Source organism: Canis aureus, chromosome 5 (genome assembly GCF_053574225.1).
Source record: "Canis aureus isolate CA01 chromosome 5, VMU_Caureus_v.1.0, whole genome shotgun sequence".
In the NCBI taxonomy this organism is placed as follows: domain Eukaryota; kingdom Metazoa; phylum Chordata; class Mammalia; order Carnivora; family Canidae; genus Canis; species Canis aureus.
The window spans coordinates 54,643,053-54,670,989 of record NC_135615.1 but is presented as its reverse complement, the minus strand read 5'-3'; the positions used below and the strand labels follow the sequence as shown (position 1 = coordinate 54,670,989).

Below are 27,937 nucleotides of genomic sequence, written 5' to 3'. Positions count from 1 at the left end.
GCTTAAGGAACTACTGTATGGATTTGGATTAGAGAATCCCAAGATGAAATAATCATAAAAGAAAAATACCTAAAAGTAACCAAACTACAAGAACCAAAAAACTACACTTAAAGATTTGCTATAAAAGATTTATATAAATGAGGACATAATTTCTGGGGGAGCCATATGCTATCAGCCCTGATTTCCTATTGCCTTTGTAGATTTTTATATTCTTAAAATCATCTTTGAGTGAGAAGAGACTGTTAAGGACATTTAAGTAATATAAAGTTAATCAATGATATCCATTTCGAAGAGAGGTAAACTGGGTATTTGAGATAATTGTATACTTAAGAAATCTCTTTGCAAATGATGTCAGTCTTTACCTCGTTCAAATTCATTTGCAAGAAATAGAATACTAAATTCAAACTGGCTTCAACAACGGGGATATCAGGTCTTACAGGACTTAGTTCTGAAGTAGAGCGGGCTTTATGTATGATTGGGTGAGTCACAAATACCATCAAAGGGCCGGATTCTCTCTGTCTCTTCATTCTGCTGTTTTAAGCTTTGGCTTCATTCTCGGGTTGGTTTTTCTTGTGCCACAAAATAGCTGCACTTGGGGATACAAGCCTCCTGATTCACATACCATGAGGAAGAGAAACCTGGCTTCCTGTTGCTCTCTCTTCAGAACCAAGTAAAGCATTCCCAGGAGCCTCTTTTCCTCTTCACTGGCCAGAATCAAAGGTCATGTGATCATTTCTTAGACAACCTCAGCAAAATGGGTTGAGATTACATGTGATCCACCAGGTCCAGCTCTTTAAACGAGTTCATTCCCTCAGACACCATTGCTTTTTCTCAATAAGACGAAAGTGCAATGTATGTTACAGAGGCAACCACAATCCCCAGAGTAGAATTTGCCTGTACCAGATGGGTACCATGATTCATTTACATATTCAAGAGACATGTATTAAATATCTGCCATCTGCTCAGAACCAAGAGATTCTAAAGAAAAGTTATACATGAATCCATTTTTCTATTAGGTGACAAAAATGACACACTGTGGCTCATGCCCCTTCTGCTTTTCTCCTCTCTACCCTTTGGTGTAAGCACTCAATAAAAAACCTCAACACAGCCAAAGATTGAACTAAAGATGAAAACTGAGCCCCAAACAAGGCAACTGACCAAATTTAGTCAACCGTTTAGTTACTAATTATTTTATTAAATACAATCCTTTAAAAGATTTAATCTTCCTTTTTACATGAGCCAATTTCCCTTTAGCAGGTGATAGATTACACTGATTTGCCCTTTAATTCTTGAGAGCACTGAGCATGCATCTCCATCACCCACAACTCATCAGTTTGATAGCAACTTTATTCTTGGACTTACTATATTACATATTCAAATCTTTTAGTTTTGAAGGGGTAGATGAAGGGCTCAAAAATTCTTTTTTTTGGGGGGGGGTGCTCAAAAATTCTTATATGCAAAGCTCAGAGTGCCCTAGATTGGAAAAATAATTGCATTTGTATGTGAGAAATACCTTCAGGAGCACTTCCCTTGAAAGTGAGTGAGATATGCATGCTTGGAACAAGTTACGTGTTGTCTTATCTTGTGGTTTAGCAAATTTTGAAGTGGGTCAAATACACAATTTTTAACCCCCCCTCACTTATTTTCTAACAGCCCAGCTAACTGCACCTGCCTCTTTATTAACCACAGAGAAGCAAAAACTTAGCAACATGAAATTAAATCTTTCTCTGCTTTGGCACCACTATACCCATGGAGAGTGCTAAAGACTTGTGGAAGATTTAATGCTTAGGGAGAGCAAAAGATTATTTGCTTCTGCCCCAGCAACAGAGCTATTCTCAGAGCTCTGATTGCTTAAGAGAGGCAGGGCACAGGCATGGCCTCTTTTTTGTCTCTTACTTAGACTTTTAAATTCTTACTTGTTTATTTATTTGTTGAAGAGATTATAGCATAGTCTAGAGCAGTGGTTTTTCTGAGTTTGTTCTTCTGGGTGACTCCCACACTGATCACTAATAATATTTGTATTTATAAAGACAGAATAATCTATAATTTTGCTTTTGACATTATTTTATCATTTAACTATTAGTTCATAAAACCCAAGAAACATCTTATTCTAATTTTAGAAAGTGTTTTGTTGGTGGAAGTAAACAGAGAGGGAGCTGAGGAATAGAGGGACATGGGAGTAGGTGGCCTGAGGATTATTTTGCTGTGCCAAAGTGGCAACATGGGACTTCGACTTGCTACAGTCCCACGGTCTTATGTTTTTTGGAGCTCAGCCTTTCACCTTCAAATGGCTCTACATCCTATGACTTTTTCCACAGGGATTAGGCACCAACTTTCCAAACGGTTCTGCACTGCCCTGTGTGTTTTTTAGCATGTAAACCTTTATCCCAGTCTAAGTATGATCTCACCTGTGTCAGAATCTTTCACCTGCAGAGCTGGAGACCTGCTACTCCAGAACCTTAAAAATACTCTGAATACTCTGAAGAATGAAATTAATAGCCAGTTGGGACAGCAAAATATGAAGCCTTCTGGTTGTATCTACTTCCAACTTGTCTACATGACAGATTTTTTTTTTTTAACATCAAGGACTTGATGAGTTGTTTTGGTGAGTTGTAGACATTTCCTTCCCATTGTTCTTCAATCTGGGAAAAGGTATATCCTACACCCTTTGTTTAGATTAGATATATAGGAGCGATCCTTCATGTTTTCCTTTCCTTTCCTTTCCTTCCATGATTCCTTGCATTTAACTCATTCTGAAATCCTGTGGGTTTCCCTAAAGAACAGACATAGAGTGTTGACTTCATCTTTGAAGTTAACATCCCTAGCCCAGGCTACCACCACCTCAAATTCTCAAGACTTTTCAGTCTTGTCTCCTTGGCTCAGCCTTGGCTCAATCCTTGCTTGTCTATGGTGTATTCTTCACCTTGAGGCCAGAATTTTCTTTTAAAAATGCAAACCAGAATATGCCAATCCCCTTCATAAAGCTGTCCCTGGTGTCCCAGGACACTGAGTAGGATCCAGGTACTAACTACCACCTCCCCAGCCCTTGTTGATCTAAAGCCTGCCAGCTTGTCTGAGTTCTCTATTGCCTTCCATCGCTGTGCTTGCAATTCTCAACTTCACTTCTTTCCTATGCTTGGAGAATTTCTCCTTCACTACTTATGTGATCTCAGCTTAAATGTCACCTCCTTCAGAGGCATTCCCTGATTACCCTCCCAACCTCGTGTGATCGTTCCTATGGAATGGGCAGCTTAACATCCATTCAAACTCCCTTTCCCTGTGCTAAGAATACAAAGCTAAAATTCACATTTCCCAGGCCTTCTTGGAGCTTGGATCCTAGAGATGGCTTTAGTTTCTGTGAACAAAATGCATGGCATCTATCTTGTGGTTCAGGGGGGTCTCCATTTTGGTGGCACTGAGCATCATTTTGCTGGCATGGATTGTGGCTGGAGTGCTGTGTTTCTGGGGAAAGCAGTTCTAGCTAAGGCTGCAACATGAAGCAGCGAGAGGCACTTCCTGACTCAGTGGGTCTTGCCACAGCAACAACAGCCACTTTAATTGCATTGGGGCTGGAGTTATTCTACAGTCAGCAGGGGCAAAACACCTTCCTGATGTAACAGCTTCTTCTACTGGATTGTTCTTGAGAGGACAGTCTAGAGCCTGTTCCTCCAGCCCTTTTGACAATTTTATGAATCACTGAGTTCCCTATAGAGAATCCTTTTCTGCTTAAACTAGCTGGAATGGATTCTGTTGTTTGCAATAAAGTCTAGGCCAATACAAGTGCCGACAATAAGTTACTCTGTAGCTCATATTCTCTCTTATTCATTCCAATTATAATTTAAGTTATCCTGTTCATGTGTTGTCTCTCTCCATTCCAATATAAGCTTTATGAGGATAGGGCTTTGTCTGTTTGGTTCGCTGCTCTGTCCCCAGCACCTAGGACAGTTCTTGATGCAGGGGATTCTGTAAGTGTTTGTTGCATGAATGAAGGAGCCCTAACATTGGTAGAGGTTACTCCACACCATGCCCAGGCTACCTTAGCAGCAGGGGGTTTGCTTTGCAAATACAGTCTTTCATTTGATTCACCATTTATTTCCGGTCCAGCTCCAATTCAGTTCTTTTGACTCAGCAATGGCAACAGGCACTCCTGATGATGATGATGACAGAGTGAGTCCTTGAATTCTCCAAAAGCTCTGCATCAGGAAGCTCCTGCTAAATGGTGCCTCGCACTGCTATTGATGGAGCGTGTCTCAGCCAGAGTTTGCCATCAATGGTGTCAGGCAGTGGGGCAGAGAACGGACAAGGAGGACTGGCCATTGCAGGCCCTTTTTGCTTGGAAGACTATTTCACAAACAGTGGCAAGTCTGGGCACTCTCCTTCTGAAAGACTGCCCAAGATCATCCTACCCATTCTGGCTGCTGCTCATCTCTTTCCCATAACCCAACATGCTTTTCCTCTTTTGAAAAATGTTCACAAGTCTGCAGCATGCCCATGCTAATTTAATACTCTGTTTTCTCTTTCTAAGAGCCCTTCCTTTCCTTTGTCTGTTTCCAAATGGAGCCAATGTCCAGAAATGCTTGTAGTCTTTTTGCTTTGTTTTTAACAAACTGAGAAGTTAGGTTCTCAGCATAAAATGTTGAATAATAGAGTATTTGCCTAAAATAATCTATGCCTCATTCAGTTTTTTTTTTTCCTCCTAGTGCTAGGTACAGGGTCTGGTACATAATGGGCACTCAATAAATGTTTGAAGAATGACTGAACACAGCATGTTAAATTTATCAAACAAACAAACAACACAAAGAATGATTGAATGAGTGAATCATCTCAGTTTTGTGCCTTTTTAAAACTGGCAAAAGGTTAACATATGCAGAGAAGACTTAGTAGATGAGAGAAGAAGCCCACATATGACTTTGATTCTATTCAAATGTGTTCCTGCAGTTAGGCAAGATTGCATTAACATTTTCTCCACATCATGCCTGCTGAATATCATTGCGAGGTTTAGTTGACAAGTGCCATTCACAAGCCACATCCCAGAACCCGAGAGGGTATCCTGCCACGTGGGGCTTCCTCTTCTCAGTTCTGACACAAGTAAAATGGCAAATGTCAAACGTTCTTTTTTGGGAATCCCATACAGAATGGTAGGCTTCTTCAAGGTCAGGGCAAGCACCCACTTCGCTTTGCATTCAGGAGCAAGAATGCCGGCGACAGGTAACTTTCAGAGAGGGAGGCTGTCCTTGGCAGAGGGGCGAAGGCTGGGAATTGAATCCTCTGCAAGAAGTCACATCTGCTGGCTGGCAGGGGAAGGAGCTCATGTCAGGGCAGGAGCCTAACTGGCAGTGGAGGGCTCATGGTTACTGATTAAGCTGGGCAAGGCGTTCTAGAAGCAAAGGGCTCGCCCTGAGTTGAGATTAGGCAGGCCCTTGCAGGTTCCTGGCCCGGGAGAGAGGGCAGACAGGGCTGAGGTCAGGAGGAGGACAGGGAGTGGGTAGGCCCTGGGCGCCCGGGGTGGGGGGGTGATGGGGGACAAGGCTCGCAGGGGTGGCCTAGTCCTGGGCTCCGGCTCTGGAGCCTCCAGAGGCAGCTCGTATCTCTCTCTCGAGCAGAGCTGCCTGTCCTTGGGATGGAGACGCTCCGAGAGCTCTGGGACTTGCGCCTCTGCAGCCCCCGGAGCCTGGGGTCGCGGCCTCCATGGCCTCCGCGGCCTCCGCAGCCTGTGGCCTCCTCTCCCAGGACACCTGGGCCGCGGCTGCAGTTGCCACTGTTTTGCTCGGTTGCTGCATAATAAGCCTTGAATCCTATGGGTTGCAGACATGCTATAAACTATTAAATCGCATCCTCATGAGCTGATGAGAGAGGTGTGTTCATCCTCATTGCGTACATCGAGTGCCCGGGGCTCCGAGGGGCTGCGTCACTTGTCCCATGTCACAGAGCTGCAAGGGGGCAGAGGTGACTCCCCCGAATGAAGGCAATTCTGTCCCTGTCTAGGGGAGTGAATCCCTAAATAATGGTTCTTGGCCAACTGCAGCAGATTTTAATAGCTATTTGGCCCTAGGCATGCTATTTTCTTTCTTTCTTTCTTTTTTTTTGTTAAAGATCTTATTTATTTATTCATGAGAGACACACAGAGAGAGGTAGGGACACAGGCAGAGGGAGAAGCAGGCTCCCTGTGGGGAGCCCAATGCGGGACTCGATCCCAGGACCCTGGGGTCATGACCTGAGCCCAAGGCAGACGCCCCACCGCTGAGCCACGCAGGTGCCCCTATGCATGCTACTTTCTATAGCTGGGAACTAACTGTACATGATTGCTCTTGTGTCCCTCAAACAGTTTGTTAACTACAGAGCAAACTCAGTTTTTTCCAGTCTCAAGTAAATGAAGCAAAACATGGACTGAGCATAGGATGGGCAGCGAGTACAGGAGTGGGAAGCAGGCTTGTGAAATTTGAATGGAGGAGAGCCAAAAGCTGCTGTCTCCCCCTCTTCCCCTTTCCCATGCCAACCTACCCTGTGGCCTGATGTTCCCCCAAACAGAAACACTCATTTAGATGAATGTTCTCACAGTCTCTACAAAAATGTTGGTTTGTTCCCTGTGAGGACTAATGCATTGACAATTCTTTTTTATTTTTATTGATTTGATAATAGTACTAATACTTCGCCTGTATATATTGGTTTCTCTCATTGGATTACCTCCACATACTACAAGGCAACCGTTTCTCTCGGCATGGATTAATTTATCAGAATAGACAACCCTGAGCAAAGCCCTCAGGGAATGGAGCACAGGACAGTTAAGTTGTGATCCTAAGAAAGATGATGAAGAGAAGTCAGAAAAGGTCAAGAGCTTTAGAGCCTGTCCTGTCCCTGGAGGGTGGGTCTTGATAGAAACTAAAGCAGCCAGCCACGGCGTGAAGGTTTGGTATTCCAGGAAATAAGGCTGAGACCGTGGAAGGTTGTGAAGCTCAAATGTGAGGAGTATTTGTATCTAGAGGATGTCCCCTAAACAGCTTGGAATATTTAACTTTATTATTTTTTTTTAGGTAAGATTTATCAATGTGCCCCTTGATAGTTCTATTTTGTCAGAGAAGTAACTCTGCTTTGACTGTTTGACCTTGGCAGTCCTAGAAGAAGTTCAGAGGAGTTGTGGGAAGAGAGAATGAGAAATGGGAAGAGGAGCTGGGACACTGATGAGCCACTCCTCACACGGGGAACAGGAGAACAGGCCGTCTCACGTCACCAGCTCTTCCTCACATGCTCTTTCCCTAGAAGATCAGAGGTCCCAGATGGGCTCCGAGAGGCGGTTACAGAGGCCGGGCTGCAGTGTGGACTGTGCCGGACACCTGCTTCCCCAGGATGTGGGCCCAGGTGTGGTCACCCAATGGGAAATCTGGCTTGCTGTGCTCCTCCCGACCTGGAAGACTTCTGTCCCTTTCCTCTGTGTCTTCCCTCATCTTGTTCTGCTGCTGCTGCTGACATTCAACCCAGTCTTCACAACCCTTTGGGAGCTTGTTGTTCCCTTAGGAGTGGCGCCAACGAGGGCTGGGTATCAAAGATATTACCCTCCAGCAGGTCACAGGACCCTTGCACTGGTGTTTCCTCTCTGTGTGCTGGTAAAGGCAGTGCTGGCCCCTGGCAGATTTGTCAATTTGGCCAAGTCTGATTTTCATTTTCTCTGCTCCTTCTGCTCCGTTTCAAGCCGGCCACATGTCTGGGGATGAGTGCCCTCATCCCCTTCCTCCCACTCCATCCTGACCCTCTTTATTATTTCACATTTTCTGGTCTTAGACAACCCCCTCTCCTTTCTTTCTTAGCCTATTTCTCCAAAGTTACCTGACCTGGGGTGTGAGGCGGGGCGGGGGGGTGGGGCGCGGAGTGTCACTGTTCTCTTTGTAGATGATACTGGGTTGTCCAGATACATGCAAATTTACCAGCACATTAGCCAACGTGTATGTCACTATTTCCTGATCGGGGCGCCTTAAAACACTGCAGGATTGGTCTTTATCTGTTTAAGAAAGTCTCCAGGAATAACGCTAGGGGGAAACTCAAGAATTAACACCAGCCAAAAAGGGGAGAGGTCTTAGTCACTGGTCCCCTCCTCACGAGGGTCAGCTGCTCCTTCTGTGTCCCCACCCCATGTGGGATGGGCCTTGGGGTGGAGGTCTAGAAGTCTAGCCTTCATTTAGGACTCCAAAACAGTCTTGGCAACTAGCTGTAAACCTCCCTGGAGTCTCAAGGGTCTCCCTCTACAAGGTCAGGGATGATAGTGAGCGTGCGGTCTCCTCTCTCTACATTGTGACCTGCGAGAGGAGTGCTAAGTTCTTGCCAAGTGCTCTGCAAACACGGAGCATGTGGGGAAGGCTTAATGAAAGATTTGGATGAAATTCCTCCAGAAGTGGGTTGGAAGGTTGAGATGGGATCCTTGGCAGAGTCCTCTGCTGAAGAGTGAACTTCTTTCAATGCATTACGAAGAAAAAAAAAAAAAAAAAACCACTAAATGAAGTATTCATGGCCATTAGATACTTTCCACCCTAAAAAAAAATACCCAAATCTGGCAAGTTTGGGAGGTGATTGCTGCCAGCCATTGTCCATTTTGGTGATGCTGTCTGCAGGCATCTTATTGTTCTGTGCAGGTTTTTAGGCTAGTGGCGGGGGCGGGGGGGGGGGCAAGGCATAGTTAAAACTGTGGGGAGCTTGCCTGTTTCCAGATGTTGGCCTGAATAAATCCTGACCACTTGCCTTGTTCCAGAAGCCACCTAGGATTGGATTTGGTAATATTTATAGGCAGGGCAGAGTGTCCCAGGAGAAATTCAGTGACACGAAATTGTTCATGAGAGCAGCTTGACTTTTCTGTTTTCTCAGAGCCTGAGGGTATGAGTGCTTCACATCTGGCCCCTACTTTGGTTTATATGGAAATGTACCTTTTTGGAGACCTGAGATCCCACCTCTGCAGCATCTTCACTTGGACCCCAGAGCCAGTTCTGTAAAATCAGGCCCCACTCGGAAAATTAGGCTCGAAAGCTTGACCAGGGCAGGTCTGGGATTGAGACCTAAACCATAAAGTGTGAAAAAACCTGAAGTGTTCTGTTTGGTAGAAGATGAGCGTAACGCACTTCTGTTTTAGGCTTCTATTGAGAGCTCATGTCTATAAGTCATGACAAGACAGAGCAAGACAACGGTGAGAAATTGCCTAACCAGTTGTCTGTCCTCTCGTTTCCTTGATTGTGTTACGCCGTGGGGCCCCACTGTGGGTCCTGTGTCTACATCATGCCCAGCAAGCAGCAGGGCCAGGGCCAGCTGGCTACAGCTTCTTCTGTCTAACTGCTTGTGGTCATGTTTCCTCAAGCAGCTGTTTTGGGGAAACTATTAATGCTGAGTTCCCTGCATGGAGAAGGAAATGGAGAGAAATCAGTCCCATCCATCATCTCTGGGGTGGACTTCCCATGCTAGGGAGGCAATTCCATATTGGGAAAGTCACCTTTCCTTTGTTCTCAACATTGAGGATTCTGACAATTACTTATTTTTATTTCTCTTACCATTTTTTTTTTTTTTTGGCGGGGTGTGTGTGGGGGTGCTTCTTTGGATCTACCAGTTTCTTTAGGGAGGAAATCTCTTTAGGATGCTTACACAGCTTTATTATCTGGTCTTTTTAATCAGGAGGAGGTGACTTGCTTAAAGCAGTCTTGCTGTGAGAACAAGAGGAGCAGCTGTTGAAAGAAGAGAGATATTGAAAGTTTTTTGGTGGTAAAATGGGATTGAGAGAGAGGCCACTGATGGGTTAAGGTAAGAGTGGATATTCAACACCAGAATACCTGGAACTGCAAATTAGGATTGTGCTCAAGAGTCTTTTTTTAGAGATGGTAGCACTCAATAGTGGCTGATTCACTGATAACATATGCGCTCTACACCGAGCCAAGCCCCAAATTTCTGCTCCTGTTTTTTTTGTTTTGTTTTGTTTTGTTTTATTTTATTCATGTTCATGCTCAAAAAAAAAAAAAGTTTAGAAGCATGGGAGATGAGACATCATTGCTTGTACATCTTTTGGAAGTCATGCTTTTTCTAGTGAAGCCAAGGCTGTTAACCCCCATCCCCCTACTTAATAGATACAATAATTCATGAAGGTCTCTTGTGAGCAGTGAAGAAGCTATGCAGGTTGGAGGAGTAGAAATTCTTGTCTCCTTCGTGGAGGGTGGATGGCACAGACACACAGAGGAAGGTCATCTCAAATTCTGTCCCATGGAGATCAGTATGTACCAGCTTGATGAGTGCCAGGCACCTCCGTCTGGGGCGGGTGGAAGGATAGTAGAGAGGCCTTTGCCAAAAGGCCACAGACTTCCCTGCTTCCTTGGCAACACGGGGTCCCTCGGCTTCCCCTCTGCCCGTAGAGCAAAACAAGTTTCGGCAGAAATAGGTGTTCAACTGGGAGGTTTGTCTTAATGTACAGGATCTTGGTTTTTCTTTATTTCTTTTTTTAATTGCAAAGGTAGTTTCACACTGGCGTTAGTGTTTTGAAAGACTAGACATATTATTGATCACCTTATACTTCTTTCTAGTGTTCTTTTAGTGCTTTTGTATGTTTTCCAGTCTTTATAACTGATATGTATGCTTTAAAAAGATTGCAAAAATGACTCACTTAAAAACCCTCAGGCTACTGCATCTATTTCCATTTTGAGGTATTTTCTCTTTCAGGGTTTGTGAATTTTGTGCAATTTTGGCATGCTTTAAACAGTAATTTGTTGAGATGAAGTTTGTATAACATAAAATCAAGTGCTTTAAAGTGAACAGTTCAGCAGCATTTGGTACACGCACAGTGTTGTACATCTAATTCCAAAACATTTCAATTTTAATTTAAATGAGATGATAATCTGTATTAATGGGTAAAACTTCTTGCCCATTAAACAGCTTTTCTACATTTCTCTCCGTGGTGTCTTCCCTACAGCCTCTGGCAACAACTTGCCCACAGGCTGTCTCTATGGGTCTATCTATTCTGAATATTTTATATAAATGGAATTATGCTATGCGACCTTCTTTCACTTAGCATGCTGTTTTTAGAGGTCTACCCGGTGCAGTAGTGTGTATCTGTTCTTCTTCCTTTTTGTGGCTGAATAATATTCCTTTATATGGATATACCACGACTAGCTTCATCTGTTGGTGAGCATTTGGCGTATTTCCACATTTTGGCTCTTGTGAATATGTTTGTACATGTTCTTATTTGTCTGGTTTTAATCTTTTTGGGTATATATCTATGTAATACTGGTATTAACATAATTGCTGGGTTATGTGATGAGTTTATGTTTCACGTTTCGAGGAATTGCCAAAGCGCTCTGTATGGTGGCTGAAACATTGTGCCTTCCAGCTGACAGCGTGTAAGGGGTTCAGCTTCTCCGTAGCCTCGCCAGTATTTTAAACTTCTCTTTGACACACTTTTAGCCATTGTGAGCATGTCACTTTTATGCAATTGATTATTAAGTCTTAAAATTTATGTCACCCTCTAGCATTTGTGTGTACCAGTGCATTTGACATTATCTGGGTTGCCAGGTCAGGAAAACTTTGTTTTGTTATCTCACCCTTTTTTTCTTGGATCATATAATCCAACCCTGTGGCTTTACCTCAGGTAATATTTGAGCACAGTGTTTATTGTTGGAGCAAATTCCCTTGCATCTTAGAGCAATCGCTGTATTAGACATGTTGGCCCCTGCCCTATTTTTTGGTTCCATGAGCTTTTTGAAGCCTGATATTCAAAGCAGAGCTCTGTCCTGAAAGCCAAGTAGTGGGGCTCGTATTTGGCTTCTGTGGACCTGTGCTGAGCAGAGGAATAATGTATGACACGGAAGACTGAACAAGATGGGAGATGCCTTGCATTGTGTACTTTCCTTCAGCCTCACCCGCATTCCCACACTTCAGCCTCACCCCTGGCACAAGGATGGGGAAGAATGAGACCGTCCAGCTAGGCCAACCGAGTTTGGGGAACAGAGGCAGGGGCGAGGATGGCCTTGCACCTGTAGGAATGGGTGGGACAAATGGCGAGAATGATTTCCTCAAGCTGGATTTGCCTGCTCTCACTCGGCTGGTGAATTAAACAATCAGAGAAAAATGACACAAAGTGAAGTGCAGAGTTTTTCCACCTTGGTTCTGGCATTTTGAGCCAGATGGTTCTGTGTTGTGGGAAGGCAGCCTTGTGCGTTGTAGGATGGTTAGCGAGCTCCCTGGCCTCTCCCCACTGGTTGCCAGCAGTGCTCTCCGCCGCCCTCCCTGCCCTGGCCAGACATTTCCAACCATCCCTGGGGGGCACAAAGACTCCTAGATGAGTACCACTGGGCAAAGTGAATATTATTTTTGTCACTTATCAATCTGCATTATCAGTACGTTATTACTTTAAAGCTGGTATTTCTTGAGGCCCAACCCTGGGCCAGGTGCTGTGCTCAGCATTTCACTCATATATTCCTCGGCAAATGCGTGAGTGTTTATTCTGCTGGGAACTGGATCCATTATGTGGACTGAACACTGGCCAAGTCCTGCCCCCCTGGAGCTTCCATTCTGGTGCAGAGAGGGCGCGTTGCAATAATCACACGAACATATAATTGCAACTGTAATAAGCGATATGGAAGACAAGGCCTTGGGGGACTGTGACGCAAGCAGTTTTCCAGTGATCCTTGTGCACCAGGCTTTGTGCTGAGACCATCACGTGTGTGGACTCATGTGGCCCTTCCAAGAGTGTAGGGTAGAGTTACAGGTACTCACACCCGCCTCGCAGGGAGGAACTGACCCTCATGTGGGCAAAGTCATGCAGAGGGTAAGGGGTGGGGTTTGGGTTTTGAGCTTGATGTGTTGTCTCCAGAGCCTGAGCTGCTGCTTTTCTTTTCTTTTCTTTTCTTTTCTTTTCTTTTCTTTTCTTTTCTTTTCTTTTCTTTTCTTTTCTTTTCTTTTCTTTTCTTTTCTTTCTTTCCTTTCCTTTCCTTTCCTTTCCTTTCCTTTCCTTTTCTTTCTTTCTTTTCTTTTCTTCTTTTTTCTTTTCTTTTCTTTCTTTTCTTTTTTCTTTTCTTTTCTTCTTTTCTTTTCTTTCTTTTCTTTTCTTTTTCCTTCCTTCCTTCCTTCCTTCCTTCCTTCCTTCCTTCCTTCCTTCCTTCCTTCCTTCCTTCCTTCTTCCTTTCCTTTCCTTTCCTTTCCTTTCCTTTCCTTTCCTTTCCTTTCCTTTCCTTTCCTTTCCTTTCCTTTCCTTTTTTCTTTTCTTTTCTTTTCTTTTCTTTTCTTTTCTTTTCTTTTTTTTCTTTTCAAGATTTTATTTATTTATTCATGAGAGACACACAGAGAGGCAGAGACACAGGCAAAGGGAGAAGCAGGCTCCCTGCAGGGAGCCTGATGGGGTACTTGATCCTGGGACCCTGGGGTCATGACCTGAGCCAAAAGCAGGTGATCAACCACTGAGCCACCCGGGCGTCCCAGAGCCTGACCTTCTAACTACCACCCAAGATAAGGTGAGGTGGGAGCTGTGGAATGGATGGACTGCATGAAGAAAGAAAGGAAAATGTTTCAGGGCAGAGGCCCTGCCAAGGACAGAGAGAGCAGAGGACTGAAAGAAAGGCTTGGGGTGGCTGGCGTGGGGAGGAGGTGGTGGTGGGGGACATGCCATTGCCACCTGGCAGGCGACTTAGAGAGTTTCATCGTCACCCAAAAAGCCATGGCGGGGGGGGGGGGGGTGCTGAAAGGGCCCCATTGGGGGAGGGGACACTTCACTTTGCCCTCACAGCCACCAAAGAGGAAAGAATGAACACCTTTCAGTGACAAAATGGAACTCAGGGAGCCAAACAGTTGGTAAGATGAATACCAAATACCAGGGAGCCAAAGAGGCCTATGACGAAAGAGTGCCAGAGCTGGCCTCACGTGCAGCTTGTCCCTGTCTAAGCCCACCCCCTTCACCCCCAGCCTGGGTGGCACTGTCCTGCCCTGGGGCCTGGGAGCACAGCCACCTCGCCGCCTCACCTGTCACCATGGCCAGGGCGTTGGGGGCCGAGGCCTGGCAATCGTGTGCCCGGGGCCTTGGGACCACAGTGTGTGAATGCAGATGCAATTCCCTGCCTTTGCCCATGCGTTTTTTAACTTCTGAATTTTCTAGCTTCTGTTGACTGTCGTTCACTGCAACTCACCCTTTCCCCCGCCGGTGCCCTGGGACACGGTACGTGCGGCCTGTGATAAGAATCGCTGCATCGGAGGAGCTGGCAGGTAGATGTCCTATTTGCTCAAACATGCGTGAAGGGCTCCACTCCCCACGTCTCACGGCCAGGGCCTGGAACTCTCTGGCTGGCCTGCTTCTGTTCCTTTGGAGATAGTGTGTTTCTCCCTCCAGGTAAACTTCAAACTAGCGTTCATTTAAATATTAATTTGCAGTTGCCCAATCTCTCTTGTGATATTACCACATTCTGTGGGGTGGAGGGGGGAGGCCGAGTGAGCCTCCCTGCTCGCTTGCCTCCCACATTTTGGCAGACCCGGCCTGCTCCTCGCCTCTTCTCCACCCCAGACGCTCTATGGTGCGAACCCAAATGAAATGAGCCCCTTTGTGGGGCCCCACGGATAATTAAACTTCAAACACTGTTTATCTTGGTCCCCCAATCCTCAGAATGCAGAAGCAAATTAATTTTAAATCTATATCGGCTTTAAATAGTAATTGTTTAATCAACAGGCTTGATGTTTAATTATATTCTTTGTTCATACTCCCCGCAGGCTTGAATAGACCACATAATTCCTGGGTTGCCTTCATTTCTGTAATTAGACCATGGGACAGCCTGGCACTGTATTAGGGTTACCGGAGTGGCTTCTCTCCCACCCCCCTGCAAAGGCTAAAATGCTTCTTCACGAAGACTTAGATTATAACAGCCCAGCTGAACACGGAGCTGGGAGCATTTTGCTTAATCCTTTACTCTCCTCTCACCTAATAGTTGGCTGGGGAGCAAGTGATTTTCACTGGCTGCGATATGGTGCCAACTGTATGCTTTCTGAGTAGAGCTCCCATTTTCTGGAAAGAAAGCCCTTCCTAACCTCGTCGAAACACGCTGTACGGCCACCTTGACGTCAACTTTATCCCTTCACGAAATGATATTTTAAGGTTCAGATTGAATAAAAAATAGTCCACTGGGCTTCTCTTTTCTGACCATCTGGGGCTTTGTGGAGAGAGAGGAAGTAATTTTCTGTATTAGAAAGAGTCGTTTGTGTCTCCAAGAATTTATTTTACTTGTCTGGATTCATCCCCTAAAAATGAGAGCTGGACGTAAGATAATTAGGTCAATGTTGAAATCTATTCTCTAATTGGAATTTGTTTGTCCCACACAATGTGCCTGATTTTCTATGGGTCTGTGCTAGAAATATGATTGTTCAGCCAATCTGGCTCTTTTTTACTTCCTTTATCATTCATATCCTCCACCTCATTATCATTTGGCTTTTATTTCCCAGAGGTCTTTCAGTTCTTAATTTTTCCCCTCATTTTTGTTAATGAGGTATGCAAAATTTAGTAAGGCATAGCAAGTGTGGCCTAATCGATACTGTGTAAGTTGGGGGAAGTGCTTGGAAGTTGGAGAGAACATCATTTTTTGTTGTTGTTGATTTAAAAAACTATAGGGTATCTGTAGTTAAAGCTCAGAATAACTAGGCTCTTTTCCTCCATCATATTTCAAAATTACATCCAAGTTTGTACTGTCATGTCCCTCAGTCTTCTTCAGCTTTATTCATTTCTCATTTTCTTTCATACACATAGAATAGCTGTGTTTTTGATTACTTTCTCTTACCTATACATGTACATTTTTCAGGCAGTATCTCATTTTGTTATTTTGATCTAGCCATGCATTTTTATGAGTTTCACCACCATATCCTGCCTGTATTTCTGTAACTGCCAGTTTTTTTTTTTTTTTTCTTTTGGATCATTTCACCATCCTTTTGGGTATTTGCAACATTTCCCAATTATATCTGTGGAATTAATTTCTGCATTTGTTATTCACCTTTCCAGATCATCCATGCAAATGCTAAATTAAATGTGACATGCTCATAGATACCACTACATTCGCAGATTAATAATTATCCTGAATTAATGCATCTGTGATATTTTTTGGTTGGAATATTCTGACCCTGATTTCTCTCCCTCTCTCACTTGGGAGATCAATCCTTATGTAGCTTTTATTTGTACACTTTCCAAGATGTAGAAATCCACATAATCATACTAAATAATCTGAGAGATATTTTGATTCGGATGCTACGTCAGTGAAGTTCTAGTTGGGAAATAGAAACACTTTCAGTCTTCCTGATAGAGAGAGAATATAGTCCAGGGTCTTGTTCCTCAGGTGATGGTAAAGCAGAGAAGCCAGAGGAGAGGGTTCAGCAACCCAGAGGGTGGCAGTGGCTGGCAGCTGCTCTCGCCCTGAGCTGGGTGGACTGTAGGGGGACGAGGTGTTACCAGAGCCCAGAGCTTGAGCTGCTGAGCAGAGCTAGGGGAACAGAGGAGAAGTTGGCCCGTTGGAGCTGGTGGCCCCCAGGAGAAATCGTGTTGCCTGAGATGCCAACCCAGGTAGGGAGAGGAAAGGATAAACCTCTTGGCTTCCTTCTTCCTTTTAGCCTTCCATTGGCTGACCCTACCTGGAAGCCAGTCCCCAAATACACAGGCTAGAAAGCAAGGGGAAGTGCAGAAGTGAATCTGAGAGCAGAGTCAAACGACCAACGCAGATGTGGTCAGATGTGCTGTGAAAGCTCGTACGTGCGTTACAGTGAACTCGCCAACTCACCACTTACCATCGCCTGCCTCTCCAGTCCATTCTGGACACACCATCAGTCTGGTCCTCCTAAAATGCCATTTCTGCCTTTGCAGGGTGATTCTTAGTTCCTGCCACACCAAGCCTGAACTTGTCAGGGCTTTCCGAATCTGGACTGTTTCTGCTAACTCAGACCCAGATTTAGCTTCCCTTCATCCTGGCCGAGCTCTTTGCTGGAGGGAAGGAAGGTGAAAAGCTAACGCATTGTTGGTTGACCAACTATTAGGCGACAGACACTAACCTGGGCAGTTGGTATACCTTCCCTTATTATGTAATCCTCTGGTATGACTCTCAGTTTTGGGTGGTAGAGTGAGGCTGAGCAAGATACGGTAACTGCTCCAAGGTGACATAGTCTGGCTCGAATTGGAGCTGGGTCCATCTGACTCCAAGTTTTGTTTCCACTAGGCTGCATCATCTTCCTGGTTTTATGGATGCTCAGAGAACATAAGTGACTTAAGTTTGCATGGCTGCTAAGTGCTACCTGGCAATTCAATACCTCTGTTTTGGATTTAGAAGATTTCCCTTGTAGTCCTATTTCATCAAGATCTTACCACTCATTCTTAGTGCAAGTCCTAATTTCTCCATGGTATTTCCCCCCTGTCTGGAAATCAAGCTCTCCTTTCTTTGAACTTTTGCCACACTTGTACCACTTCAATATATTAAAGTCATTGAGTCTCTAAGTGCTTCATATAAGGGACATAAATTCTGGAGCCAAGATAGAAATAGTAACTACAATGATTTCTTAAGTATTTCCTCTGTCTTTCTGTAGAATTCCATTCTAGTGATATAGTTAACAATGATCACTACCAACTTGTATTCAGAAATTTAGAGAATTCCATATTAGGGGGGATTTTAAACCTTAAATGTGCATAAGACTCACAGGGGGATAGTGTTAAAATGCAGATTTTGACTGAGTAGGCCGGGTGTGAGGCCTGGGGCTCTGTTGATATTGCTAATCCAAGAACCACATTTGGGGTAATAAGTCTAGAACACAGATTGACACATCAGAGGCAGTGACAACTACTGAGGACCTTCATCACAATGGACCTGAGGAACTGACAGCTACATATGCTCATATCTAGGGAAATGGGACAGATGGTTTATTGAATTTAAGGGTCATGCTGTTGTAAGATGAGAAGCCAAGAATAAATATATATTAGTGAGCATAAATTTGATGGGACCCGGGCTGGCACAATGTGTTGTATGGGTAAAGATGTGCTTCCCTTGGAAGCATTATGGGTTTTGGCTGTTTTAACATTTTATTTGAGGGAAGGTGGCTGTAAGAAATGTAAGGCATGATGGCCTCAGGTGTTCCTGAAAAGGACAAAGAGAAGGCTGTCCTCAGGCTCAACTCTGACTTTGTGATCTCCAAAGAGGACCAGGAAGGTATTCTCTTGGATCTTGGTTTAGGGATGTAGTGGGAGAGGCCTTTGATTGACTACGAGGCTGAGGTTTTGATCTCTTTTGCCAAGTTCTAGCTAGATGATAGAGCAGAAGAAATCACACTTAAGAGTGGAAGGAAGAGAACTGGTGAGGTGTACATACATGTGGTACACACATACACCCCTGCTGTGTGCTTTTGAGGTGCAGGAAACTGATGTATGGGATTTAGCAGAGGCTCCCCACTCAGCTCCTCTCCTGACTGTGTGTTTGAGCCTTGAGTCAGTTGGAAATTTCGCTGGGGGCAAGTGTGCTGGTCCTCCAGGGCCATGGAGTGCAACTGGCCTGAGCACGTTGTTGACTGGCTCTGGGAATTCCTGGTGAAGAATGGGAAGATAGATTCTCCTTTTTTCTTTACCACCTCCTGTTGGGTCTTAGGAAAGAGTGCTGAGGTGCGTCCTTGGTGGCTAGAATCAAACTAAAGATTTTAATAGGGATCAAAGAAGTTTACCTAAGGTACTGGCCAGAATCAATCTTACTTCCATTTTCAAAAATCAATATAGTATTTCCTATAATTCAATCTTCTCATCTCTCTCCCAAATCCCTGTTACTGATAAAAAAAATAATCATTACTGTCTTTGTCAAACATTTAACTATCTGTGATCCATACCATCTGCTATAGATTTCTCAGTTTTATTTTAGGATTTTAATGAAGTTTTTATTTGTTCATTTCATATCTCTTATACTAACCATTACTTCTAGGACTCAGCTCAGATTTCCTCAAACCATCTGGAAGAGGATTGGATCAATCTCATGTACATTGCCGATTTTGGAAGTGGATCAGGGAAATTTTTTTGAAGATTTATACAATTTTCCCTCATTGATCATGCTCCAGAAATGTCTTTGCCCATTGCTGAAATTTTATTTGCAATGTGGTCTTCTTTAGCTACCAAATACTAGCAATTTTTATTGGCCTTGATATTTTTGAGGGGTCATGTTTGAAAAACACTGGGGTGAGCGAGCGGGGCAGAAAGAGATAATCCTGTAGAAATAAATATTAATTATAAAGTATTACCACTCTCTTCTATTTCCTGTTAACCTTTAGGATTTTCTGATTTGAATTTGGCAGAGTACATTGCTTCTTTACTCTCTTTTAGAAAAGGCTGTAAGCTCCACTAGTGTCAAGATAATGTATTTTCATCTATGTATTTAGCACTTGGCACATTAAGTGCTCACTAAATACTGATAAATGAATCAATAAATGACTTTATCTGATTAACCTATATCGTCCAGTGATAGAAGCTTTTGAAATCTGCAAAGGACTCACTAGGGGGTGTAGGCTAATCTTTTCCTTCATTGAATGATGGTCAGGTTCCCTAAAGTTAATATTTTTGAAGCATATATAGAAACACAGACCTGATATGTAATTTCTGTTTCTGGTAAAACATCTCACCTCAGAAGGCGGATGGAACTGCAGAGGGAGACACATGGGATGGCAGAAATGATGCAGGCTTTGTGGTTAGACAGCACTAGGGTTTCAGTGCTGACCTCACCACTTTCCAGTGATGGGACCCTGAGCATGTTACCAGGGCTCTGAGTCTATAAAGTGCAGATATTAACAAAGCACAAACGAGGTAACATGTAGGGTCTGAATAAGGCCTTCAAGGCCTTGCCTGACCTGGCTTTCATGTGCTCTTGCTCTCTGAATTTCACCCAAAGGATCTTCTTTCACTTTTTCAAAACCTCTAATTTCCCACCCGCTCACCTCAAGGCCTTTGCGCATGAAGATCCCTTTGCTGTTCCAACCTTCTGTCTACATAGTTCTTATTCATGCTTCAGAGTCAGCCAGGACATCATTTTCTGAAGGAAGCCCTGCCTGAAATCCCCCCAGGAGGTGCACCCTGAACAATCTAAGTCTTACCATGATTGTCGTTACGTAATAATCGTGTAATTAGTTGTTTAGTTTCCCCTACCCTTTCTACCTGGGAGACCATAAGTTCCGTGAGGGCAGACACCATGACTATCTTATTCATCTTTGTTTGTATCTGCAGTGTTTAGCAGAGTGCCTGGCACAAAGTGGTTCAATATGTATTGTTGGGTGATGGGTAAATGAATGAAAGGTAGTTAATAAGAGCAGAACACAAACTAGGTACACAGGAATTTTCATTTCCATTTCAGGTTCCCAAATACCTTCTTTTTTGGAGGCTTTGCATAGGAGAGTGAAAAAATGAAAAGGGTTCAATATGAGAATGGGCATGTCCTGACTTCCTTCAAGTGTCAGAAAATTTCTCCCTTGGCCATTCCTTTAAGTCTGTGATTCTCAAGCCTCACCTTGCACCAGAATTACCTGGGAAGCTTTTTAAAACTGTGGATAAAATTTCAGTCATTGTAGAGTAGGTCCTGCACATCAGCATCTTAGAAAGCTATCTAAGTGATGGTCATGTGTAGCCAGGGTAACCACTGTGTTAGGTAAGGAATCATTTGAAATCTTTTTGAATCATTTTGAATCGTTTTGAAAAATCTTGTCAAAATTCAAGAATGGCTTTGTCTGTATCAGTCATTGTCTGTCTGTTGCAGTGGATCAGATACCTCTGCATGTACCGGCGCTTAGGTACTGACTGACCAGATTGGCCTGGAGGGAAGGGGTGGGGGGTAAATAAGAGTGATCATCAGACTGGTAACTCATCAGGTATCAGGAAATGTCCCGAATATGTACCAGTCCATTATGGGCATAATCACGTGGAAATCTGCAAAGGCAAGCCTCATCTTCTCAATGTTGCTACTATAGAGGCTTTGAACAAATACACCAGACTTTGTATAATTTCTATGGAGTGAATTGCACTGGGCTAGTTCTGGATGTACCTTTTTCCATAGTGAGAACAGATTCCAGCACACTGCTCCTAGAAGGTGCTATAGGGGGGAGTAGTCTAAGTGTGCTATGTGACAGGATTTTGGAAGCCACTTGGCAAAAATGATGGGAAAGACCAAGCAAACTTTGGCTTCCTGGAATGAATCGTTAGCCTTGTTAAATAATGAAAAAAAGGAAAATATAAAAAATAGAATAATAATTTGGATGTAAAAGCTCTCTGCTATAGCATAAATGTTAAATCTTAGAACTCTATTATATAGTGAAAGGGAATATAAGGGAAGGGAGAAGAAATGTGTGGGAAATATCAGAAAGGGAGACAGAACATAAAGACTGCTAACTCTGGGAAATGAACTAGGGGTGGTAGAAGGGGAGGTGGGTGGGGGGTGGGAGTGAATGGGTGACGGGCACTGGGGGTTATTCTGTATGTTAGTAAATTGAACACCAATAAAAAATAAATTAAAAAAAAAGAACTCTATTATAATAGGGGTTGGCAAACTATGGCCAGTAGTCCAAATCCTGCCTTGTGCCTATTTTTATATGACTTAAGCTAAGGATGGTTTTATATTTTCAAATGGTTGAGAAATAATAAAAAAAAGAATAATATTTCATCACCCATGAAAATTATATAAAATTCAAATATCAGTGTTCATAAATAAAATGGTATTGGAATATAGCCATGCTCATTCTTTTATGCATAGCCTCCGGCTGCTTTGTTCTATAACGACAGAGTTGAGCAGTGGTGACAGAGGCTGTGTAGCCCACGAAACCTAAAATATTGACTCTCTGGCCCTCTGCAGAGAAAGTTTGCTGACTCCTCTGCTGAAGAATCAGGAGAGGATCTGGCTAGAACTCTTCACCATGGCTGAACAGAAGAGTGAGAGATGAGAGAGGAGAATAAAAATATTTTTGTAATGATAGTTTACTAAATGCCAGGCACATTTATCATCTCAGTAGCCCTTAAGGTCGAGTCCAGGTCCCAGTGAAGCACAGATGCCCACTCAAACTAAGATAACTGGAAGAAGGTTTAACAAATACACTATTTCCAAAGTAAGAGCAAGGGTAGGGATCCATGAGAGAGAGCCCGTTATCTCTGGGCTAGTAACAAAGGAGCTGTTGCTACCTCTGGGGCTACAGGGTTGAGGGAAGGGGGGGGGGGATTTCTGGAATGCAGGAGGGCAGACTTCTGTATCTAGGGCTGTCTGGACAGCAGCAGTGACCTTCAGATGAAAGACACAGCCAGCCAGCTATGTTCCCACAGGAAGTGAGCTTGTGGCATCAACACCTTACCCTCACCCTTCTCCCTTCCTACAATCTCCTGCAACAGACTTTTCAGGTGGATCCTCTGGCTGCCACTTGAACATGGGGACCATCCACAATCTTGTGGTCATTTTCCTTCTCCCTGAGGGATCTCTCTTGTTACTAGAAAGTTCTCCCTTAGATTGGACCAAACCAGGAGGTCACAGTTACTAATTAAAAAAAAATCACAGATAGATAGAGATAGAAAGGCAGACACCTGAAGCTCTGAGTTCTCTTTACCCACTTTATGTCTTTCTTTTCAGAGTTACTAGAAAGATGTCTTCATGTCTATTTTCCTTTCTGTGCCCTCTTGGAGTCCTTTTCTGTATTCAGTTGTGTGACAGTTACTTCTCGTATGTTTCTTCATTATTCAAAGTCATAGCTTCTCATTGGAAGGAACTTAAGGTACAAGTTTGTGTTTGTTTTTCTTCTTTTAAAAGGTTGGACTCTTTGAAAGTCCTGGAAAGAATATTACTGAATCTTTTGGCAGCTCTTCAGTGCCATGTGAATCAGTGAAGTGGGTTGTCATCAATGGGGTATTGTCTGTGACTTGGTGGGCTTTGTGCTGTGTCTTGCACACACTCTAGGAAGAAGGCTCACCTTGTCAATGGCCACATCAGCCCACACATCTGCCTTTGTGTGTCACAGTGGGGAGGCACGCTGAGTACCCTTCTATGCTGGGTGTGGTGACAAAGCACCAAACCTGCTGGTGCTTATGAGTTCTTATATTGTACCATGGAACATAGGATGTGGTTTGTTCTTCAGAATAATTCTGGGACTTGATGAGACTCTGTGTACCCTGATGATGATAGTGATGATTATAACAAAACCGTGTAAAGTGCTTAATCCTTGGTATGCTGGGAGTAGTTCTTAACATTTGCCATTTGAGTCTGGTGAACTCTATGTTTTTATTTTTAAGTCATTTTATGAGTATTTTGCAAAGGCAAAGTCAGAAATATTATTAAAAACTCATTGTTGTGTCCACTCATTGTTTCTAGAGTTTGAGGAAATTCATGTAGGAAGTCATCATCTGAAGACTCAGAACTGAGATTTTACTTCTGTGAAATCTCTATGTATTAAGTTTCTGATTAGTTTAGTAATTATGAAACATCATCCTCTGTAAATTTCCTTATTTCTGCTCTTACAAAATAAAAATGTACAAAATAAAAATGTACAAAATAAAAATGTTGAATTCTCATCTGTGCTCACTGAAAGATGAAAAAAACTACAAAGAGGGTGTCTCCTGTCTTTCTTAATCCTTAAAAGATGCTGCAACACTTGGGGTACAACAACCGAAAGGCTGAGAGGTAATGTAATCATGATGGTTTTATTATTGTACCACCATTTAGGCAATTCCTGTGTTTTTTTTTATTTCATATAATTTTAGCATTTTTAAAGCATGGTTGAGAATAATTGGTGAGTAATTTCTGGTAATGCCCAAGGTGATGAACTACAAAACATTTTAAGATGAGGGAAAATGAAATTGCTAAGATCCCATTATATATTTTAAATTCAAGATAGAATGATTTTTATTCTATTTTTTAAAGCAAAATTCCTCCTTGTTCTTTGGATGAGTTCTGAGAAAGAGAAAAAGCAATGAAATATTAATCCCTCCAAATAGAACTGCTCAAAAATAATTCAAGAACTGAAATGGAGCCCCATGATCCCTGATGTTATGCCTACAGTTAACATGTGTTAGATTCCATGCCAAGAAATTTATCAACAGAACCCAAACCAGCTAATGGATCAAAAAAAAAAATAACAGAGTTTCAGTTTAGGATGATGACAAAGTTCTGAAGATGGATTCTAGTGAGATGGCTGCACAACAATGGGATTGTACTTAATGCCATTAAACTGTACACTTAAAGATAGTTAAAATGGCAGGTTTTATAATGTGTATTTTACCACAATAAAAAATAATAGTAGTATTTACTTAAAGGTCTGTGGCTAGTAAACATAATTCTCTTTCCATCACCTGTGCAGAAAACAAGTCCCTGGTCAATCATCACAATTATATCAGTTAAAACGATCCCTCTTCAAGTGGATGGGAGAAACTAAGTAACTCACCCAAGATAACAACTGGTATGTGGCAGAGTGAGAGTAAAACCACAGGGGAAAGACCCCACAGCCTCACACTAAACCACTCCACCTGCTACCACTCTTGTGAGAGGTGGCCTATCAGGGTCTTGCCATGGTCCAGTGGTGCAGAGACTTCATTCGCCTGTCTACGCCAAGTACTCCACTTCCCCTTTCCAAATTCTTATAGTCTGAGATTGCTTATCTATCTCTCAACGATCTCTTCCAATTTTTTCAAGACTCTTAAAAAAAAATCTTTACATGTAAAACCACATGCATTTTTGGCCAAAATAGCTTCTGACACCTTCTCAGAAGAGAAGATAAGGATGCTCATGTCTGGAAGGCCAAAGGAAAACAGCCCATCTCCAGCCTTCTTGTGCCTTGACTGGTGCCTTCTTCATACTCTGTTTATGAATGCTTCCAACACTTTCCACCCCTCCTATTTGCCACTCATCTGCCAGGTGGTAGAAATTCTAATTTGCAACAGTTGCATAGATGTCAAGCCCAATTGGATTTTATTATGTTTTTGAGGAAGGCAATATGTGATTAGCTGGTTGCTAGTGGAATTGTTTCATGTAGGTTGGGTGCTGAATTCTAAATATATGTGCCATCTAAATATCTTTACAAATGAAATATACAGTTAAGGATTATTATTCTATCCTGATAAAAATCACATCGATGTGAATAAACAGAGACTATGTGTAGGCAGCCGAATAATGTCCATTACTTGAGAGGAAAATATTATTAATTATAGTTCGAAGATAAATTTATTTTAGGGTAAGAATACAATTGGGGTAAAGAACTCGGAGTGTGTCTTACAGTGATAGTTCCTATCAAGACCAGCTGAGGGCAGTATTTCTGGGGTGACTGATTGCCTAGATTCTACTCATGATGTCCTGTGAATGGTCATTTTGAATAATTAAGAAAAAAAGTATCTCTAGCACTCAGAGGGTCCGGTCTGGGTGAAAGGTTGCAGAAAGCATCCAGATAGTATATTTATTCTGTTTCTTAAAGTAGCCCATCTCTCCAAGTGTATGTTGGAGGTGTGGATACCAGGGCCCCACCCATGGCATCCTGAGTGAGAAATTCCTCAGATGATTCTTTTTCACAGTAAAGCTTGAAAATCATTGTTCTATTTCTATCTCTTCAAATAGAAGGGAGGAGTTGAAGGCAATAGAAAGGACCAGACTAAGATTAAATATCAGGATTTATGGGCTTATTATAGTGCCATATAAGGTCTGACGTAGAATCCAAGAAATGAGTGCACAAAGAGCATTCAAATGAAGAAATCTCCCAAGAGACTGTTAATTTGCTAGCCTAGTTGGAATACATAAAAAGCAAAGTAGAGTTGAGGATGCCGATGGAGCCATACATTTGCAGGATTGGCAGTTGAGAGGCCTGAGCCAGGAAAGGCACTTGGTGGGAGACCGTGGACCTCACCATCAGGAGGGTTCAGAGATGCCTCACAGTGCAGGGCCCTATCGGCTGGGGCTCAGTCTGTTGTCACAGCAATGGGCCTGTGTCTGTCTGTCCTTGTCTTGAAGGCTAAACTTGCCAATCCCATTTCCTATAACACCTCTTTCTTGTGTTGGGCATCATTGCAGTCTCAGAAGATCCGTTACAAACCCAATACACAAGTTTCAGACGTGAGGAGCCTTGCAGTATCAGAGGCCTCCTCAGGCTCATCGAGCAGACTTGTTTCATGGGGCTGAGCAAAGTGAAACCCATCCACCTGATGTCCTGGCTCACATGGGGTAGAGCATTTGAGGTAGTGGGATCAGTGTGAGCAAAGCAAATAGCAAAGTGAGAAAAGAACCACGCTGCTGAAAATCACTAGCGTGTGCAGGTGGATGTGCACTTGTGTGCATGTGCACTTGTGTGAGCCTGCCATAGGCAGAGAGAGCAGCCTACTCTGAAGACTGTGTAGATTGGGGGATTATTCTGGAGGCAGTGGGGAGCCGTGGGAGGGTTTTCAGCTGGAGAGTAATATGATCAGATTTGTTTTTAGCCTAAGAAGTACCGTAGCTTGGTGGGTTATTTCGATCATACCAGTAACAAGAGAATAGTAATGGGGCAAGTTGCTTGCTTTCTCTTGCTGTTCAGACAAAAAAATACATATTTTGTGGAACTTGATGTCACTTAGCCCTATAAGTCACATGGCTGGGTTTGGCCTCCCTCATTGTCCCTATTCCCTGCTATTCACCTTTTCTGATGTCTTTTGAAAAGGAAAGAAAGATACTTCTAACTCCAAGCTGGAAGCAGGAAGGGATTTTTTTGGAATGAATTTATGTTCTGAAATTTTCTCATATAGGCTTCCAAAACTTGAAAACCATTATTATGAAAGGAGTGCAAATGTTAATGGCTTTTTTTTTTTAATTTAAAGATTTTATTTATTTATTTACTTGAGAGAGAGAGAGAGAGAGAGAGAGAGAGAGGCAGGAGGGGGAGAAACAAGCAGACTCCACGCTGAGCACAGAGCCTGATGGGGGCTCGATCTGAAGGGGGCTCGGATCCATTGGGCGCTCAGATCCAGTGGGGGTTTGATCCCATGTGGTGCTCATCCCACACGGAGTTTGACTGCTTGATCCAGCCAGGGCCTTGATCCCACGGCCCTGAGATCATGACGTGCCTGGAAATCGAGTTGGTGGCTCAAGCAACTGAGCCACCCAGGTGCCCCTGATGATGGCTTTTTTTTTTTTATGATGGCTTTTTTTTTTAATTTATTTTTTATTGGTGTTCAATTTACTAACATACAGAATAACACCCAGTGCCCGTCACCCATTCACTCCCACCCCCCGCCCTCCTCCCCTTCCACCACCCCTAGTTCGTTTCCCAGAGTTAGCAGTCTTTACGTTCTGTCTCCCTTTCTGATATTTCCCACACATTTCTTCTCCCTTCCCTTATATTCCCTTTCACTATTATTTATATTCCCCAAATGAATGAGAACATATAATGCTTGTCCTTCTCCGACTGACTTACTTCACTCAGCATAATATTGATGATGGCTTTAAACATCGTTGTTGAACCTGCTTATTTTTATAAAAAGAAACAAGAAAAATAAGCCAGAAACGAATTAAATTAGTTATCTTTAGGGGTGAATGGAACCAAGTGCAAGGGGTAGTAGGACCTCACTTGAGTATACCTCTTGATTTGGCTTTGACTTAGAAGCCATTAATGGTTTACATGTCTAAAAATAAAATTAAATAAGAATAAAATATGGAAAAAAAGACAGATAATGAATTTAACCAGAAAAAGAAGAATGTACCTTTATATCAAATAGATGAAAATTACACATTAGAAAAAATATTCAAGTAACTTCTAAGTGTCATATTCTGACCATGTATTCACAGCATGGTATTTCCTAAGAACAAAAATTGCAAAGAGATCTTGAACTTTACTTAAGCTCTCATTAATGGCAATGATGTAGCAGTATTGAAAATGTGTGTATTGCAGGACTGAACGAACGGGCAAAAGTACTGGGTTTGCTGGGAACTCGGGTTTTCATTATGGGAGAGAAGAGATATAAATATGGACAGGA

General features: G+C 43.0%; 1 protein-coding gene across 17 annotated transcripts in view; it reads left to right on the top strand.

Annotated features, from left to right (window-relative positions):
* Nucleotides 1-27,937, top strand: part of LOC144314205 (uncharacterized) — a 375,014-nt gene that overhangs the window by 258,331 nt on the left and 88,746 nt on the right. For 5 of the 17 annotated variants that reach the window (XR_013380035.1, XR_013380036.1, XR_013380033.1 and 2 more), the window contains one exon: nt 9,646-9,771. The exons of 10 other annotated variants lie outside the window; for them this stretch is intronic. Coding sequence is in view for 1 of the 7 variants with exons in the window: in XM_077898051.1 (XP_077754177.1) it covers nt 10,225-10,234 (10 nt within the window). In the remaining 6 variants the exon portion in view is untranslated. Of the gene's footprint in view, nt 1-9,645; nt 9,772-10,159; nt 10,235-14,101; nt 14,209-27,937 lie in introns of those variants that run through there. 2 more of the 17 variants (XM_077898055.1, XM_077898051.1) reach the window with 2 other exon arrangements.